The sequence below is a fragment of the Hypanus sabinus genome, chromosome 12 (genome assembly GCF_030144855.1).
Source record: "Hypanus sabinus isolate sHypSab1 chromosome 12, sHypSab1.hap1, whole genome shotgun sequence".
Taxonomy (NCBI): Eukaryota; Metazoa; Chordata; class Chondrichthyes; order Myliobatiformes; family Dasyatidae; genus Hypanus; species Hypanus sabinus.
This window is the reverse complement of record NC_082717.1, coordinates 89,953,761-89,974,820: the sequence shown is the minus strand read 5'-3', so window position 1 is coordinate 89,974,820 and position 21,060 is coordinate 89,953,761. Positions and strand designations below refer to the sequence as shown.

General features: G+C 37.4%; 1 protein-coding gene across 4 annotated transcripts in view; it reads right to left on the bottom strand.

The window, feature by feature from the left end:
• map4k3a (mitogen-activated protein kinase kinase kinase kinase 3a) overlaps positions 1 to 21,060 on the bottom strand; it is a 295,830-nt gene that overhangs the window by 65,370 nt on the left and 209,400 nt on the right. The window contains exons 13-19 of one of the 4 annotated variants that reach the window (XM_059986423.1): positions 12,106 to 12,184; positions 11,796 to 11,854; positions 11,138 to 11,200; positions 6,220 to 6,278; positions 2,854 to 2,892; positions 2,547 to 2,597; positions 871 to 913 (exon numbers count right to left, since the gene is read on the bottom strand). In XM_059986423.1, coding sequence (XP_059842406.1) covers positions 871 to 913; positions 2,547 to 2,597; positions 2,854 to 2,892; positions 6,220 to 6,278; positions 11,138 to 11,200; positions 11,796 to 11,854; positions 12,106 to 12,184 — 393 coding nt within the window. The remainder of the gene's footprint in view (positions 1 to 870; positions 914 to 2,546; positions 2,598 to 2,853; positions 2,893 to 6,219; positions 6,279 to 11,137; positions 11,201 to 11,795; positions 11,855 to 12,105; positions 12,185 to 21,060) is intronic. The other 3 variants (XM_059986424.1, XM_059986425.1, XM_059986426.1) reach the window with 3 other exon arrangements.

Here is a 21,060-nt window from a genome sequence, read left to right as displayed (position 1 = left end):
AGAAGGAAAATTGTTCTCAAATCCTAAGCTTGGTCATATTTGGCATGGGATTTCAGAATGAATGTAGGGCCACAATGTAGAAAGGCAAGATGATGTTCCTCTATGTTACATAGAGTTTGGTTGGGGTTATTTTTCAATATCTTAAAGTTACTCCTAAATGTTTATGGCTGGTTTTCCAGAAGATAAGTTTATAATTATTTTCAGGTGCTGATTTAATTTCTTTAGTCATTAAATAACAATTAGAAACATTCAACAAGTCTGACAGTTCGAACAGCTTGCAAAACCTAGGGGGTGGGATTTAGCCAGCTACTAAGGGGAATTGTGTGAGAAAGGGTGGCTCTTTTCTGCATCATTAAATGCCCTGCTGTCACTCAATTCAGGGATGCTTCATGCCAAAATGTGGGGCCCACTCTACCAGACCCAGTACATTTAGGCAACTACAAGCAGAAAGCAGAAAATAAATTGCTGCCCCTTTTAATAAGATCTGCTGAACTCCTATGTATATTTTTCAGCTTCACAGTTTCCTTGACATTCCTGAGTCATACGTCAACATCAGGCTAAATATAGTGTCAAGTTTGTTCACAACCAGAATGGCTCAGCCAACACATCTTTCAGCTTTTACAGGCTTTAGAAGATTAAACCTTTTTTGAGCATAGAATGAATATTAGAACTACCTTACATCTAGGAAAATTATATTAAAAAAAATCAAATAAGTTGTAAGTGCCACTACTAGAATAGTGTCTGGTTTTCTTTTCTTTCCATAATATTGATAAAGCGGCCACTAGCATGATTTTTAGTTACTCTAGGACTACCTCAAGTTCTACGTTTGGGTTATGACATACATAGCACACAGGAACGTCACTAACTTACCTTGGGAGGAAGAGGTGGTGGCACTCTGGGTTTCATCGTTGAACTAGAAATTCAAAATAAAACCAGTGTTTAAGCAAGTGAGATGAAGTATTGCATTCAACAGTTCATAGATTTTTGCATGCCAATTAGCTAAAACGATTAAAGGCTTTTGTGAAAATGAAGATCAACATAAACTCAAGTCTGGTTCCACTAGATAGTGAATTCCACATTACAACAGATAATAGAACATTCTCACAGCATATTAAGGCCTCACATCCGTATGAGCTTTTGAACTGCACGTGCTCATCTCAAATGAAACACCTGCCCCTCCATCTCCTCTGCAGAATCTGGAAAATTTCTGAATCATTGTTCACTAACAATTACACTTCCTGCCATGCAAGACTAAATAGCTAAGGTTTTTTTTAAAAAATAAGCTTTTGTGTAAAAACAACTGTCTTCAAAATCAGTTGTAAAAAAATCACCATCATTCTCTGGTACCTTTCCCTCCCTTAACCAAATGCAAAGCCACAACAACATTTATTTTGTTGATAATTACTTCTAGAAAAAAATACTTTCATCGCTGCTTAGAAAAGAAACTATTTGTTTAATTTGTTCTTCAGTGAAGCTGAGTTTGTGTGGTATATATCTACAAATCTCTTCTGTCAAATAATTACTTTTAAGTAGCACTTATTATGAAGGGAGAATTAAACATTTCTATTCCTGCTACTCACAAGCCCTAGATATTCTGGCACACACCATGCAGCCCAGCTACAATGACATAAAGAAACTAGTTTCTTTCACTGCTGTAAAATAAACAAAGATTGTCTATAAATTGTCAAATGCAGAAGAAGTCATAGGACAAAAGAGAAAGAGATTTAAATTGTATTGAAGACTCCAGACAATGGTGAGCAGGGAGGCTGGTGTCAACATTCCTGAATCTAAATTGTGAGAATTAAAGACCAGTTTTGGATTTAATCGAATTTAAAATGAATTTAGATTGCTATCTTCAATCCAGATTATTACTTAATTCAACTCTCCAATTATATCGCAGGAAGGAAACAAAGCAGCTAAATCTCAATGGAAACCAAAAGCCTTCAAAACTGAAGGTTACATCTATATCAAACTCATTAATTCTGTTGTCAGGTTTGCTCACATCATCGCAACCAGAGCAATCTATCTAACAGAAAACCCATTTACGATGGAAATAATTTTCCCATCAGTGACTAATATTATTTTCTTCATTCAAATATTTTATTGTCAGGATATTACAGGAAAATGAACTAGGAGAATTTCCTGTTCCACTGATACTGGCATGCTTTATCATGTTATTCTCAATTTGTTTGATTTTCCTCTCACTACACAAGCATTCTGGAAGTTTTGAGAATGGAATTTACGTCAACATTCAATCTGTCAATTAATTCAGTTTTCAGAAGGCTAACAAATGATACACAACACTATAAAGCAAAACAGCAAACAAAATAATGGATGTATTTTGACAGGTAATACTGCAAAGCCACCACACCATCAAAAGAAAAATATAGCCAAGCAGGATGGAAATTAACTATACCAGGTTTAGCTAGTTTGAATGTTAATTTATTGAATGCCACACAGAACTCAAGAGATTATTCCAATTTAGCCTCTTATTTCCATTCAAAATAAAACCTAATTCAGCTAAACTAGAACAAGAAAAGACTTACTGTTCAGTTTCATCATCATCACCATCATCATCTAAATGTGCCACGTGTCCCCTAAGGAGAGGAACAAGGTACTTATGGCTCAGTAGATTTCAGTGGAATTATTTCAGCTTAAGTAGAAGAACTGTGGCATGCACTACCTTTAGGGATTGGAGACATCTTTTTTTAAATGTTTTTATTCATCTGAATGGCTGAGAAAGTTAGATTTCTACAAAATCAATTTGACAAGCATTCAAGCAAATCATTACTAAAAATCACAATTTTTTAACAGGAGTACTTTATTTTAAAAAGGCAATAAGAGAAAAATTACCGCTGATGCAGTTCCTCTTCCACTGACTTTAGAAGACTCCTTTAAATTTTAAAACAAAAAGGTTTTCTCTTAAACATCACTGAGTAGATAACAAACATTTGCAGCTTTAAAATTAAAATGCACCATATAAATGCAAAAATTGTACAGAATGTCAACAATAGTGTAAAATATTTTGGCAATAATGCTTAAGGCTACTTTTTGTTTAATCATAGTATAGCCTTGTTCAGAACAATTCATCTTCCATTCAAAAATACAGCAGTGATCATCACAGTAACTATTTTACCTAGTCAATCAAGCAGTTCAATTTGTTGGTGCTGACCAGCTTTTGACACTCAATAAATCAGCTGCAGGACACTCTAATGGAGCAAGCTAAGAATATCCTATGGCCAATAATCGATCAATCTCCCTTGCAACAAATCACTGTATAAACGAAGTTGAAATTTTCAGCAATTCATACCCTTTCTAGTTATAACAGATAATAATTTTATAGATTATTTTGCACAGAATAGTGTTCTTGAACTCAAGCACCAATGCACTGGGAATAAAGGGCCATTTGTGACTTTGCAGAGAACCATAAAAACAGAAATTAATAGAAAAACTCCACAGATCAGGCAACTCTGTGGGGAGGGAAACAAAGTTAACATTTCAATCAAATGCTGACCTACTGAGTATTTCCAGCATTTTTGATATGTAGAATCTGCATTTGTTTTACCTTCACATCAATGGAACAATTTGATTAGAGAGTGGAGTGGGATGTGACGTCAAACTTAAAGCTCCAGATGTACTCAAGGACCACTGTGTCAGAATGTCTATTCACAGATACATAATCAGCAGCTAGCGCTTCCAGTTCACTGGCTATGGCATTTCCAATCGGAAACATAAGAACACACTGAATGCATCAACTGTTGTGAAAGCTGATGCCCTGATTAGGAACAGGCTTCCTTAAAATACTTCAATTAGTGATCTATTAAGAATACCATCACAACCCCACAATCTGAGTAATGTCAAAAAGAACCCGATTTTGCTCAATAAATGTTGAAGATAGCAGATCAGACCCTTGATCTGCAAATAAAACCTGATTTAAAGGTATGCATCACCAGCACCAGCCTACCCACCATCAATGACACAGGAGCAAATTCTAGAAATCGGAGGTGCAAAGGGACCTGAAAGTCCTTGTACAGGACTCCCTAAAGGAAGTCAAATGCAATATTAGCTTTCATTTCGAGGGGACTAGAATATAAAAGCAAGAATGTAGTAATGCTGAAGCTTTACAAGGCGTTGGCCAGATCGCATTTGGAGCAGTGTGAGCAGTTTTGGGCCTCTTATCAAAGAAAGATTGTGCTGGCATTGGAGAGGAGGTTTGCAAGAATGATCCCAGGAATGAAAAGGTATGAGGAGTGTTTGATAGTTCTGGGCCTGTATTCTCTGGAGTCTAAAAGAATGAGGAGAATCTCACTGAAACTTATCGAATATTGAAAGGACGAGATAAAGTGGATGTGGAAATGATGTTTCCAGTAGTGGGGGAATCTAGAACCAGAAGGCACAGCCTCAGAATACAAGGACACCCCTTTAGAACAGAGATGAGGACTAATTTCTTTAGTCAGAGGGTGGTGAATCTGTGAAATTCATCACTACAGATAGCTGTGGAGGCCAATTCATTGGGTATAATTAAAGTAGATATTGATACGTTCGTGATTAGTGATGGCTTCAAAGATTACAGGGAGAACGCAGGATAATGGGATTGAGAAGGATAATAAACCAACCATGATTGTATGGCAGAGAAGATTTGATGGATCAACTGGCCTAATTTTGCTCCAATGTCTTATGGTCTAATGTGTACAGAAAAGTGCCAGGAAAAGGCCAGTAATATCATGAGGGATCCCACCCACACTGCTTATGGACACTTATCTTACTCCCACCCATGCTCAGACCAGTAGGCTCAAAAGCATTTACTTCCACCAAGCCGTCAGGCTGATCACCACCTCCACACATTAACCACTCCATCCACCTCCCACCACCTCCAAATCAACATAGCCATGCCCCTCCACTGCCCCTCAGCACCCTCACCCCCACCCGTGACTGCCACTTTACACTTCACACCTCATACCCACACTGAGTCAGCCACTGTCCGACTGTGTTTTCACATGTCCTGCTGCTACCTGGAAGAGTTCCTCTTGCCAAGAGTCACTTGGTCACTTTATCTAATTTCCTGTCAGAGGCTCAGATACTCCTGCACCTAGCGTCACTTTATGTCCATACAGTTAGTCTATTTATCTAATGTATATACACCTACATTCAAGTTATTTGTACATTGTGCTTTATAGGATTGTTTTTATATCTATTGTTTTATTATGCTCATTTTTGCTTCATCGCATCTTCCTTGCTCCTTCACAGTCATGTACTGCAGAATGAGAATAAACAATCTTACATCTTGAACTAAGCTCAGCAGTGAAGAAAGATCCTCCACCCTTCTTCTCAAAACATAACATTTCATGTACTCCCCCTTTCCTGTCCTGATAAAGGGTCTCTATCCAAAACGTCAAATGTTTATTCCTCTCCATAGATGCTGCTTGACTTGCTGAGTTTCTCCAATATTTTATGTCTGTTGCTCCATTAAACTGTCAAATGTGTGATCCACTTTATCAATCATCAGTGCTTTTTTCGGTAAAGCATTACAATTCACATTAGTTTTATTTGGTGGTGGGAATTTCATCTGAGTCACAAGCCCAAGGATCCCAAACTAAACTCAAGAATTTGGGCACAATATAAAACCTGCTTGTAGCATAGTGGGGACACTGCGCATTTCAGATCAGTTGTGCAACCATACCCACCTCTCCTCTCCGATGAATATGGAAAATCCCACAGCAATATTTAAACAGTGAAGGATTTTGCCCAATGCCCTGACAAGTGCTCACTCAAGCAATGCTTTCAAAGCAGTTAAGGTAATCAGTTGTTGCTGCATGTGAGGACCTGGCCTACATAATAAGAATAGAATCTGTTCACGCACTCTGGGTTGATACATAAATAAAAGCTCATCTCTCCAAGTTAACTATCGATGTTCCCTGCTAGTGATTTAGGAAGGCATACAGTACATATCCTCAAGTCTAAAGCAGGGATTCTCAGCCTGGGCCCTACGGACGCCTTGCTTAATGATATTGGTCCAAGGCATAAAAAGGTTTGGGAACCCCTGGTATAAAACACGGTTGTTATTGCCTATCTTTGCAATGCACAGAAAGGATAAAGGGGTATACTTCTACATTCTTCCAAGGCATTTAAAAATGTAAAATATCTATTTTTTTAAAACTATTTAGCTAGGCATAACACAAACAGTAAAATACAAAGCAGAATCAACTGTATAAGGCTTACTTATTTCCACTAAAAAAATAACTGCTTTGGGGTCCTTGGCCATATTCCAGCTGTAGATCCTGCAGTTAAAAGAAAACAAAAATCAAGTAAATATGATTTATGTCCACTATAATGTAAAACACAGAACAGCCTTATGCACCTCTAACAAAGACAAAAATTAATGGAACATTGATTCTGTGTTAGACAGGATAGAGTTGCAAAAAGATTGAAGCAAAGAAACTGAACTCTAAACATTGCAGCTATTAGCACAATTCACTGGCAAGTACGTAAATTTGATTTGTTCACAATCTATGTACAATAGCTAATATTAGGCACATTGCTCTAGTGAACCTCAAGAAGAAATCAACCATGAAAGACAAGTTTAGCTATGAGTAGGGCAACTGATTGACACTGTCCATTAAAAAATACCCAATTTCCATAGGTGAGAATAACTTTCCCCAGTAAGATCATTTGCTCAACAGCACTTCAACTTAAGCCAGCAGAATGCTTGAGTGCTTTCTCTCTACCTCAGTCAGCTCATTCACAAAGTAAAGACAGTTACTGCAGCTTACAGCGATGGTTGGCTAGATAATACACCTGCCAAGTTCAGAAGGTGTAGGTTCCACACAAATTCCAAAGCTTTCAATTAAGCCTGCCAATCTACAGCAGCACTGACACATGCATACTGTGTCAGATGAGGCTTGCAATATAGGTGGACTTTGAATATCCCATGGCACTATTTGACCGGCAGTGGGGCAGAATCAGAATCAGTTCCCACAAGTAACCTGCTCATCATCTAAATCAGGTTCTTTTGCAGGACCTAACTATGGACAAGATGTTTGCCTTGGTCAGACATTAGATCTTTTGTTCTCTCTTTTCAGTGCCACCCGACTGACAATTGATTTTCTCATGCTGCGAATCACAGCAATCAGCTTGGGTCTTCATCTTTATCCCAGTGGGCTGACAAATCCATGAAGTTGGCACAATAATACATGCTGCTGAGTTAGTTACAGGAAAGAACAAAAACTGAGGGAGAATGTTAAAAAACAGTTCCAATAACCCAACCCATCAGACACCTAGCCCATCATTTGCCCTAGCCATGAGCCAAATAACAGATTTTCACAGAATTCATACCTGAGCATTTGAAAAGTGAGCACATAGATCTGCAACTTAGCAATACTTTATTTTAAGGGGACATCAACATGAAGACTATTCTTGGTATTGCATTGTGATCCACGGAAAATCAGAAGGAAACTGCTTGAAAGCTTTAGTCCCATCTATCTCAATTCTGTATGTATCATTTCAAAAGGGTCAGTAGCACTTTAGTCCTTAAAATTGTAAAAGATTTTAAAATGCAAGTTCTCAGAAAGGAAGATTCAATGAAAGCGGTGATGCCCGAACTGTTAACCTTTTTATAATTTATGTTGCATTCTTCATTTTTTTGTCACTTCCATTCCAAAACCTCCACCATCATCCCAGTGCCCAAAAAAATCAGCTGTGAAGTGCCTGAATGACTATTGCCCTGTAGCGCTGACACCCATAGCCATCAAGTGCTTTGAGAGACTTGTGCTCTCAACACATTAAGGCTATAATCCCACCTGATCTGGACAAGCACCAGTTTGCCTACCAGGCAAACCGCTCCAGAGGATGTAATCACAACAGCCCTCCATATTGCTCTGACTCACTTAGAGGAACCGAACACTTATGTGAGGATGTTATTTGTGGACTTCAGTTCTGCATTTAACACTGTCATCCCCCATAAACTGGTCAGCAAACTGAACATTCTTGGCCTTAGTTCCTCCCTGTGCTCATGGGTCATGGACTTTCTCACAGACCGACCAGAGCAAGTCAGAGTTGGTAAGCACACCTCCACCACCCTCATCTCAAACACAGGCACCCCGCAGGGCTGTGCCCTTCACACATGTCTGCACCCCCATCTACACCTCCGACTCAATAATTAAATTTGCGGACAATACCACAGTAGCTGGCCTGATCTCATACGAGGATGAAACAGCCCACAGGCTTGAGGTAGATCATCTGACAGAATGCTGTAAGGACAACAACCTGGTCCTTAACACTTCTAAAACAAGAGATGATCATTGACTTCAGGAGATCAAAGGACAGAGTACACCCCCCCCCCCCCCTTCCATATACATGGAGAGGTAGTGGAAAGTGTGGAAAACCTAAAGTTCCTTGGAGATATGTTGTCAAAACAACTGACATGGACCACCAACACCTCGCTGACATGGACCACCAACACCTCACTGCTTGTAAAAAAGACACAACAAAGATTCTTCCTCGGAAAGCTGAAACAAGCCAAACTCCCATAAAAGCTGTTGCTTAACTTCTACAGAAGCACAACTGAAACCATCCTGACCAACAGCGCCACAGTGTGGTATGCCAGCTGCACAGCCACTGAGCGACAAGACCTGCATCGTGTGGTGAAGGCGAATTGTCAGGATGGAGCTCCCAGGACTGGACACCATCTATTCCAGCAGGCTCAGGAGGAAAGCAATCAGCATAACCAGAGACACCACACACCCCGGCCGCTCCGTTTGACCCACTGCTGTCTAGCAAAAGGTTCAGGACACTAAAAGCCAGAACAAATAGACTGAGGAACAGCTTCTACCCCAGAGCTGTGGCCTCCATCACACCACTCCCACAGAACAATGACTGAAACTGTGAGCACACACAAGGACTCAAATACTTGCACTAACAGCACTTTGTGCATTACTGTGATATTCTGGTGCTGCTGCAACTTATTTTTTGCTACGATCTACTTAATACTGTTTTTCTATTACTGTCTTGTTTTTATCTACCGCTTTATTTAATTGCCTGAGAGTAAGCCAAATAGAGTCTCATTGTGCCTATGTATAACGACAATAAAGATCATTCTAATTCTAAAATTTCTATCCCTTTACCTCCATGTTCCCTATTCCATAGCTACAACTGCTACCCCACCCTTACACAGTATGAGTGTGGATTAATGGAGAACAGCTTCTTTATGTCTCACTCTAATGAACTCGGTCAGCAAAGACCTCAAGCCACTCAAGTGTGCAAGGTGACATGTTCAAACTCAGTGCAACCCTTCAAAATATCACAAATTAAGAGCATCAAACCATCAACCTGCATAGGGAAGGCTCAGCAAAAATTGGGATTCATTTCAGCATCGAAGTTGATGAGCTCAGAGAAAAGATTCTTCCCTGAACCTGCCATCAGTCTTTAGATTAACAGTGATTAACAATAATTAAACATTTCATAGCTATAAAACCATTGATGTTTGCTGTCTTCCCCTTTAAATAAAGCATTACTGAATCATGACATTACATCACAGAAAGAGTAAGAACAATGAGACCTGCATCTTCTCTTGAATATGTTGGTAGGACAATATATCATTTCAATACCACTTAGCTCAGAAATACTTACATTTTGTTTTGCCTTATACCATGCTTATTTAGTATTTAGATGGTTAACAGAGAAGATTAAATGTTTAAATTTTTTTTACATTATTTTCCTTTGAAAAAGAAATGAATTATCACAATTGAAGCTTCAGTCATTTATTTTCCAAAACAATGTTAAAGACATTTTGCCCAAATTATTTATTAATCTAATATCAAGGGAAGAGGTTTGTTTTAAAACCCCAGGTACTTCCATTCTCTAAGACCAGAATGACAATTTCACATCAGATGTACATTCCTGAGGGATGCCTGAAATATATGGGTTTCAAGATGAATACAAGTATTGGTATTGCGTTGCGACTGAAGGAAAATCAGAAGGAAACTGCTTTTGCTAGCTTTAGTCCCAAGAAAAGCTGGGTTCAATCCTGAGCTTTGGGGGGTTGATATGTGCTCGTTGTAACTACTTCCTCCAGCTGTTCCTTACCCATAAGCCAATATATGCTGGCTGGTAGATTAGTTGGCTGCTGTAAATGGTTACTGTGTGCCAGTGGACGACAGAAGGAACAGGCTGGAGTTAATGGCATTAGAGAGAGGATGCACTGAGGAAAATAAGTAGAGGAATTTAATTGATGATACTGCTCTGCAAGTTGATATCATCTCAATAGGCCATATATTTCCTACAACATGGAAGGAGGATATATGAAACTTAATGAGCAAGTTGAGTCTAAACTGCTCACTCTTCATTAATTATTAGTGTTTTTCCCTATTCCCACTCCAATGTTCAACAAGTCCAACAGGTCCAGTACTGTCTGGCACTATATTCTCACTAAACTAAAGATCACCAAACAAAACAACTGATTTTAAAGCATTCAATTGTTGGCAAAGTCACTCTTCAAATCAGTACAAGCACTCCAATTAACTTAAAAGTACAGAACTTGCATTATGTTAATTTGTGATTACAGAGAGCATTCCAGAGAGTACATTAGATACCAAAAGGTGAAGACTCCAATTTCTATACCTCACTACTTTTTTTATTTGTGTGTTTTTTTTTGCATTACTTATTTTAACAGGCAGGCAAAGGATTGGTTTCACGAAGATAAAGACACTAGATAAATGACAAATCTTCCTTTGAATATAAATAGAAAGTATTTTTAAAGACATTAAAATTAACAAGGTTTTTTTTCAGCAGACATAATTTATGCACCATTTTAAAATATAATTGTATAGGTTATTCCTATCGAGTAATACATCAATACTACACAATAAAGAAGAGATTCATGTCAGGGACTATAGTAAGATTAAATAAATCATAAATAAGCATGGTAATGCAAGTATATGGATACTCCCAAATGCAAATTCTAAACATCAATGTATTAAAGTTCAAACAGCTTTACATTAAAAATTAATTACAGGATAGCTGTTGAGTAGGTTTTATGTTCCCTAGCATGACCTATGAAAGAATCACAAAAGATGAGGTTTAAGAGAGAATGATCGACAGGAAGCAGACACCTGAAAATGACAGACAGGAATGTGAAAAATACCAGATTAGATCTTGCTGTGTAGTAGATCTCTTCTGAAATGTCGAAAAAATCATCACAGTTGGGCTGTTCAGCAGACAAAGATCAAAAAAATCTGTTACTTATATTAAGCCCAAGAAACAACCAAAAGGAAATCATTTGCTATTAAATTTCCCTTAAACTTAACCATCTAACCTCAGGAACACTTACATTAAGCAGAAAGGTACACGGATAGGAAAGGTTTAGAGGGATATGGGCCAAACACTGGAAGATGCGATTAGATTAGATGGGAATTTTAGTTGGCAAGGACCAGCTGGGTCAAAAGCCTTCTTTCTTTGCTACATGACTCTATTAGAACTAATCTCTGCATTATGTTTGAGATATATATTTAGTTATAGCTTAGTATACAAGATATTTTGAACATGTCAGAAGGTTATGCATAATGCAACTCTTCAATGGACTGAATCTTAAAAATAAACCTGCATAAAAAATACTGTCTTATTTCTATCACTGTTTTAATCACAACTTGCTATGAATCCTGTAACTTCAGAAAAGGTAGAGCTGTTTTCATCAGTTAAGATTCAGAATTAAAAACCTCTTAATTACATCACATCTGTGAATACAGGTATGTATAATTAATCTAATTGCTTAAACAGTGTCCAAACCCAAGTACCTTACTTACAAGTTCATGATGAGGCTCGGTCTCCTTTCGCATTGGTGGATCAAATTTTATTTGTCCAACTGCAAAGAAGTTGACAGTCAGACCATCATACATTGCAAAAACACAAGAGTGCAGTCAGTGAAAATACCAAAGAATTAAACTGCAGCCAAAGCACAAGGGAATGGGAAAGAGGAGGCTAGTAGCACAAATGAACTGGGGGACATTGGTAGAGACAAAAAGTACTTAAAAAATTGAACTTTTAAAATTTCCAAAAAAATTGTCGAGATGCATCTTTTCTCCTGAAACGTCCATTAGGAGATTTAGAACTTACAGTTAATCTCTGACCGTGTCCTCTCTTCCCTCACGTTTCTGCTAGTTGACTGAATTCGATGAGGAACCGAAATTGGAGGCTGAAGAGAAAAAGAACACAAAGTTAGGGCTCTTTTTAAAGATATTACTAAATTTTCCACTATAAATTGTTTCCACTGATAAAATAGCTACCTTTTTACTCCATGTTACATATAGTACCTAGACAAAACAGGATTAGCAGACCTAACCTAGAATCTGTTTTACAGTAAGTTACATGCAGTTAGTTATTTCAGAAAAGAGGCATGCGTGGAATGCAGATTCCCAACATTGGATCATATTCATAATGCACATTTAATATCAACCACATATTCTTTGTATATTTACTAAAGAACTGATAAAAGTTTACTCTGTTATCTCTTTAATCACTCTACTTTTGATTTAAGTCGTTTATCTGGGGGCACTTCTTAAATGAAAAAAGTCTGGAAAAACTAGTATGTTTCCATATCAATATTTCCTTTACAGTTAAACTGAGCAGCTTTAATCAGAAATGTACTTGTATTCATTAATTAAAATAGAAAAGGGCACATTGTCAGACCTCAACATTTCACTTGATTACGCCACAGCAAGTGTTTGAAATATAAATCTATGCTCTAACATGCTGTATTAGAATTGTTGACCAATTAATAACTAATAAAACACTCAAGTTTAACTTTCAGCATAATTTAACAACATTGCATTGTCTCTTGACTGAATTCATATCAAACGTAACAATGTGAAAAATAACCAATAGATTCTGAGAACATCTCTAATTAAAATAAAATTTAATTTAATAAATGCATAGGGTATGCATGAAGTGTTGATGTTCAATTGGTCAAGAAAGAGAAAGTTCAAGGGTTGCTATCTACTTTGTGCTGTTTAGTTAGTGACATCAATAATGGGCGATGATTAGGAGAAGAGGAAATGGTTAGCATTTCCTGGAAAACCACATACAAGTGTGGAGTAATAGGATTGAATTGAACATAGCCACTTAAACTACTGATAATCATGATATTTACAGCAAACAATGATAACTTTAATGAGATATTGGAGGATGACTGATGTCATTTAATCACAAATTAGTCATAAGTAATCAAGTTTTCATAAAGAAAGAAAAAAAGACTGGAACAGAAAACAGCACTGATAGCTTTTTGGCCCTATTCCCACTCTATCCCAGAATCCTGTGATGCTGTGTCGAGAAAGCTATCTAGCTCCTTAAGAATATTCAGTGCTTTGGCCTTCACAGGTAGAGTATTCCACACGCTCATCACTCTCCAAATGAACGTGTTTCCCACTGGTTCTCCTAAATGCGTTACCCAATTTCCCCGAGTATGTGAGCTCTCATTCTGGACCCCACGCCAGCTTTCCTGCAGCTGTTATGTCTGAATTTTTTGAACATTTTAATGAGATCCTGTTGCCTAAACTCCAGTGAATACACATTTGGTGGATCTGATCATTCCTCGCAAAATATCACGAGGTAGTACGCACAAAATTGGCCGGAAGCAAAGGAGTCAAAAGACCAGCATAAACAGTAAGAATGATCAAAAGTGCTGCCTTCCCTTCCATTACATATCAACTATCAAAAAGCTATTTTTAATGAAAGGAAGAAATTGGCCCATTTTAATATTTTAGTACACCCAGTGTTCTAAGTAGATCTGCAATTGAATTGAAGTGTATTTGGGACTACACCATACACATTACAAACAATCTGCAATTGATTTCAATTCATAATGACTCAGTACATAATTACACAATCACTTTAATGTTAATGTTTAATTACATCAACAATCTCTTTCAGGTTTGAAGCATCTGCAGTTTTCAAATTTTCAGCATTTTTAATCAACCCTGTTTGAACAGCTATTCATCAAAAGAACAGAAATCAAACAAATAAAAGCAATTAAGAACTCTCTCAAAATACAGGCAGCAAATGTTCATGTTTCTTTACAAATAGGTCACACTGGTATAAAAAAGAACAGTTCAATCTGGTACTTTACGCTGACTTAACATACCACAAATTTTCATCAAGTTAGAACTAGATATGACTGCACAAATAGATTTAGATCAATCCCATGTTTCTATAATAGAGGAAGGAATGTTAAATATGCAAGCAGTATAGTGATACAAGAATATTAACATAATTGTATACAATTCATGCACCACAGCAATGTTCTTTAAACTGTGTTTTCGCGAATAGTGGACGCCACATTTTCTCAAGGAAGTTGTTATGCAATACAAAAAAAATGTTAAGGTTCAATATAAAATGTAGGAAGAAGTAGAATCAAATTCAATACAAGCTAACATTTGGCATGAACTCTCAAAGCAAAAATAAATAGATTAAGTTTCACTTCATTGCCCAAGTGTTTGAGTTTGCCAACTGATGTGCATTCATCACAATTAACTGCAGGAAAATCGATATGACACATTCACTTTGTTTATTTTGTTAAACATACAATTGATTTGAGCTCACATCTCCATTATTCTTTAGGGGGAGCCCATTCAAGAAATGGCTGCATTCAATATATAGTGCAACAATTTATTTTTTTTTAAATAAAATCTTATGGACCATATATTTTAGTAGATAAATGCCTGGGAACTCATCTCCTGTAACCTATATTAAAAAATTACATGCTTGCAAGAGCATTAAGCACAGTAAATATCTTCCTGATTTATTCCACTAGCAATACTAGTGAATATCTGAGATAAAGGTTGATTGCAGGTGACTAGCGGTATTCCACAGGGTTGGTTACGCTACCTTCACATTAAACCTTAAATGATCTGGATGTGGCCAAGCCTGCAGACAGTACAAAGATAGGTGGAAGTGCAGGTAGTGTTGAGGAGGAAGGGAGTCTTCAGAAGGACTTTGGCAGATTAGGAGGATGGGCAAAGGAAGAAGTGGCAGATGGAATTCAGTGTAGGGAATTCTTTGTTCATGCAATTTGGTAGAAGGAATAAAAAGTGTCTGGACTACATACTAAACGGAGGACAAACCCAGAAATTGAAAGTGCAAAGGAACTTGGGAGTTGTAGTGCAGGATTCCCTAAAGGTTATCTTGCAGGTTGTGTCAGTAGTAAGTTAAGCGAATGCAATGTTAGCATTCATTTCAAAAGGACCAAAATATAAAAAAGCAAAGATGCAGTTCTGGTCAGGTCACACTTGGAGCATGTGAGCAGTTCTGGACCCCATATCTAAGAAAGGATGCACTGGCATTGGAGAGGATCCAGAGGAGGTTAACAAGAATGATCTCAGGAAAGAAATGGTTAACATATGAGGAGCATTTGATGGACCTGGGCCTGTATTTGCTGGAGTTTAGAAAAATGAGGGAGGGATCTCATTGAAACCTACTCAATATTAAAAAGCCTAGATAAAGTGGACATGAAGAGGATGCTTCCAATAGCAGGAAAGTCTACGACCAGAGGGAACAGCTTCAGAATACAAGAACGTCCTTTTAGAATACAGATGTGGAGAAATTCTTTAGCCAGATGGTGGTAAATCTGTAGAATTCATTGCTACAGACCGCTGTGGAGGCCAAGTCATTGGGTATATTTAAAGTGAAGTTTGCTAAGTTCTTGATTAGTAAGGGTGTCAAAGGTTACAGGGAGAAGGCAGAAGAATGAGGTTGAGATAGCAAATATATCAGCCATGATCTAATGGCAGAATGTACTTGATGGACAGAATGGCCTAATTCTGCTCCTTTGTCTTAAGGTCTTAGAGAGAACAATATACTGACACAACTACATTGCACATCTGCTGCTACTAACTGGGGATAAATATCCAAGCAATAATGAACTGCTTTCCAATCACCTCTAAATTAATGTGCCAGAACTAATAAGCTACAAATTTTACTTCAAGCATTTGTTATAATTCTATATTTTTATTGTGATTCTAAATTATTAAAAATTCATACAGTTTTCATCATGGCAATTTTACAGCAAGACAGTCATTCCAATTCAATCACAAGCAAAGTTACATTGACAAAACAGAACAACGGCATTACTTGGACATTTGCCTGTAGTTGTGTGAATGCAGATACACTTGCATGTATGGAGCCTAGTGATACAAATGGACATTTCAAGAGCTCCAGCTGATTAGTTTAATATCCAAACCTTGAGCTGATTAGTTTTATATCTAAATCTCCATTACTCACAACTACTTGCTTAGATATTTCAATTACATCATTAATGCTATCAAATGATACAGCAAATAAGAGTGTTATTTGTCCCAGAAATTGCAAAAGGACAAGAGAAAACTAAAACTCCTGGGCTGATCCTATCTGGGAATATCAACTTCCAACTGCTCAAGATCATAAATGCAGAAACTTTTCAGACTCCTAAGTTCACAGCAATGTATTTGGGGTCCAGATGGATGGAAAAGAAAGTTTTGCACATACATTTAGGAGAAATCTGGCTAGCTACAAAGATAGGAGGGGTATGTAGGGCTATCATCCGGTTGCAGGTCAATGGGATTAGACGGACTAAGGGCCTGTTTCTGTGCTGTAGTGTTCTATGACTCAATTACTCTATTTTGGGTCTGATTAAACAATTTGGCTTTGTAGGTATTAAATTATTTTAGCTTTTTTTTAAGAAACACAATTAACTCAAATACCAATATCACAAGTAGCCATATTTCACACACAATAATTGATTTAATAAAGTTAAGGATAATTGATACAGCTCATTTCTACTGAACTGGCCAATAGAGAAATAATTTGCCAACAAGTGCTCTTCATTTTTAATAACAAAAGAATACTCCAATACTTCTTCCAAAAAGTTCTACAACCTTCACAAAAAAAGTAACAAAAAGACATAGTACAAGGACCACAGCATTGTCCTAAACCCAAACTTTACCATGCACCATATTCCTTTTCAGAAATGTTAAAAGTTACAATATCAGAAATCTTTAACAAGGTGGTATCATAGATAGAAAAATATTTTGTTCTATTGCTTAAAATAAACATCAGTCTTGAGATGGAAAGAAAATATGCCAGAATTTTACTCCATTAGCCAAATCCATATAAACTCATATCTGACTCAAATAATTTGACCAAAGTATAAACATTCCAATGCATCACACAGAAATCTTTCAACATTGTAAAAGCCTGGTAGTCTTTTTACACTATTAACTATATGCAACATATTTCAAATGTATTTAGTAGAATATAGTGGTTACAAACTTATACTTGAGGCCTGGTTAAACCTTGATATAAGGATTAGAATTAGTTTAAGTTTGTAATAAGGTTTGGAATGCTTGCATTTTTTCTAAACAAAGTATTAAATTTGCAGTAGCATTATCAGTGCAAGCGCTTGTAGATCTGAGTTTTGCTGCAAACAAGCTAGTTAAAAGCATGATTATAATTTTGTAACTGTTGCATGGCCTGGGAGGACTATTAAATAAGTTGATTATAAGACCAGTCATCTTTAAACAGCTGTATATCTGCAGCAACAGGTTGGCAGCAGTAAGTTTCAAGTAAGCAAATACACAGCCGAGGTTAATGGAATGCTCTGCAGGATATCAACAAAGTACCTTATTACGAGCAGCAAAACGTGCGGCTCGGCGTGCAAGAGGAGAAGCAGGTGAAAAGATTCCCAAAAATTTTAGCTGAGTTGGGAGAACAGGAAAAAAGATCAGAACAATCACAATAAATGAGGATGTGACTTCTACAAATAAAGTTAATTACGTCAAAAATGAGTGGAAAAGCCATTGTAATGCAGTGTCCCATTTAAAGAGGTTTATATTACCAACTGTATTAACCACATACAAGTACACCAGCACTCACCAACATTTAAACAAACCAGTTAAATTAGACTTGAAGACCTTTCTCAAACAAAGTTTGATTTTGAAATGCCAAACTCAGATTTGAAAGTATCTGAAACAGGGTCTCAGGTCAGAGGGGAGGGATTTACAGCTTCTTTTGCAACAAAGCATATAATTGTACAAAAGATTGTCCTTTCATTTACAAATTGTGTAAGAATATCTTATCCCATTGAAAAACAACTTTTCCCAATTTGTAACCATTTAGAAAATACTCCACTTTCTGCTTTCTCACATTATATTCCATCTGCCATGTGCTTGCCCTCTTTGAAGCCTCCCTATATCTTCCTATTTGTTCACGATCTAACTGTATCAGAAAGCGAGCTGGGTAATATGAAATAATGGCAGTAAACTGCAAACTTGATACTGATAAATTACAACAAGCTGCTAGAGTACATACGGCAGATGGAGTATAACGTGGGGAAATGTGAGGTGATGTATTTTCGTAAGAAAAATGAGGTGAAGCAATACAACATAATGCTGCCCAACCTGCTGAGTTCCTCCAGCTTGTTGTGTGTATTGCTTTGACAACAGACAATAGACAATAGGTGCAGGAGTAGGCCATTCGGCTCTTCGAGCCAGCACCGCCATTCAATGTGATCATGGCTGATCACCCACAATCAGTACCCCGTTCCTACATTCTCCCCAGTATCTGCAGTGTATTTTGTGTTTACAACATAATGTATATTGTTTTAGGAAGTGTATTAATGCCCAAGTTATTGAAAATGGCAAGACAGGTTGAGAAGGTAATAAGGCACACAATTCTGCGCTTTATCAACAGTGGAAATGCAAAAGGATTCGTGCTGAAAGTTTGTAAACACTGGTCCAAATGGTCTACCAGGCCCAATTCTGGTCACATCATTATATGAAGAATACGAAGGAGTCCAGAGAAGATTTATTATGGGATTGCAGTTACAAAGATAGATTTGAGGGACCGGAGTTTTCTTTAGAGAAAACAAAGGGGAAAATCAGACACAAGTGTGTAAAATGCCAAGGGGTGAGTATTGGGAGATTGCTCCTTTTGGCAGAGGGATTAAGCACTAGCCCTCACAGGTATGAAATAAAGGTAAAATGAATTAAAAGTTACGAGGGAATTCCTTTCTCTTTATCTGTAACACAGTCTACATTGGTCATGGAGGCAGATTCCACTGCAGTCTTCAGGAAGAACCAGATAAATCTACGACGTGGAAAAATTTACAAAGCTACAGAATTGACTAGGCTGGTGGCTGGGGGGTGGGTAGAAGTAATGAGTCCCAGTGGTAGAGACCAATACAGAGACCGACACCAAATGGCCCCCTCCCTGTGGACTATGATTTCACAGTGCCTTTAGCCAAACTGTTGATATACAACATAGATAGCTGGAACAATCCCTATAATATCCCACTAATCACAATCTGTCGTCCCAAGAAAGACTAATTTATTCTCACACTTTGCCTTCTGTCTGACAAACCCTCCTCAACCCTGCGCAATTCATTACCCTGAATTCTATATGCAGTTTCAGGTGGCGGGAGCTGTTACATGGAGTGAAAGATGGCGGATTTAAAAAGCTGTGTCTTTTCAGTTTCCAAATAGCAAGAGCCTAAAAGAGGTGCAACTGTGAATTGACTGGGTAGTTAAGGCTCAAAAAGAGGATGTACTTTTTGCAGCAGCTGGTAAAATTTGAACTCTACACTGTCATCATAAAGTATCCTCACATCAGCCATTACTGTTCAGTTCAGTGCAGCAACCTCTTACAATATGTAAACTACAGTGAACTGTCAAGTCAGCAGAAAAGGTGATTGGCTGCAGTTTACCACCTCTAGCAGTAAAGCGCCTGGATCAGACGCAATACCAGCTGAAGCCCACACTGAAGATGCTGCAGTGCTAACAGAAAAGCCCCATCAGCTCTTACAAATCGTGGCAGTAAGAGACAATTTCACAGGAATTTAAAGACGTATCTATCATCCACCTGTGTAACAGAAAGGGAAACAACAGTCCTGCAACAACTATCAGGGAAGATTCTTGCTGGCTATCGCAGCCAAGATCTTCACCAGGCTTCTTCTCAACCGTTTCACATCACAGCTTGACCATGGCTTCCTACCAGAGGGCTAGTGAGGATTCCAGAAAGAGCATAGGACAATTGACATGCTGTTTGCCGCAAGAGGAATTTCAGGAGTAAAACACTGAACTTTACTACATCTATGTCGATCTAAGGCTTTCAACATAGTTAGCAGAGAGAATCTGTGGAAGAGCAACTTCCAAGGAAATTCATCACCATGGTGCTGCAATTACATGATGGGCTACAACTTGGTGCCAACGCTATTTAGTCTGTTTTCTACCATGCTGACTGATGCCTTTAGAGACAGCGACGTAGGCATTGGCATTAGATTCTGCATTGATGGGAAACTGTTCAACCTCAGGAAGCTTCAAGCAAAAACTAAAGTTATGACAGACATCACCAGACTTCCTTTTGTCACTGCACTGCAAACAATTTAAAACACTTTTTATAATGCTGTTTATATCATAAATATATGCTAGTATTTAGGTATTTATGCACACTTTATCCATGTTCATGCTTTAAACTCTAACTTTATTGTTTATATCATTCTTTAGTCTTTGTAACTGTTGACCATGGCTGCATTTTTTTCAATCTTTTTATTAAATTTCATATATAAAGAAAAACATAACATAATATTAAATTGGTTATAAATGCACTAGACTTGAAGTTAAAATAGTAATAACAATATCTTATTAAAATATCAGCAAAAAAAATCGTACAATAATCAATCAAACCTATATTGATTATACATGAAACAGAATAAGAATAGTCACCAAAAGAAAAACATATATATAAAAATGCAAGAAAAAATGTATATTAAAAAAAAATAAACCTAAACTAACATGGGCAATAATAACAGTTTATACGTATATGATAGTGTCGAAAACTCCGGAACTCCATACCAGAACAAGAATAAAAAGAGAAAAGGTCTGGAAGAGGCCAAATTAATTCATATGAAAGTGTCGAATGAACGGTCCCCAAGTTTCTTCAAATTTAATTGATGAATCGAAAATAGTACTTCTAATTTTTTCTAAGCTCAGACAAGAAATAGTTTGAGAGAACCACTGAAACATGGTAGGAGGATTTACTTCTTTC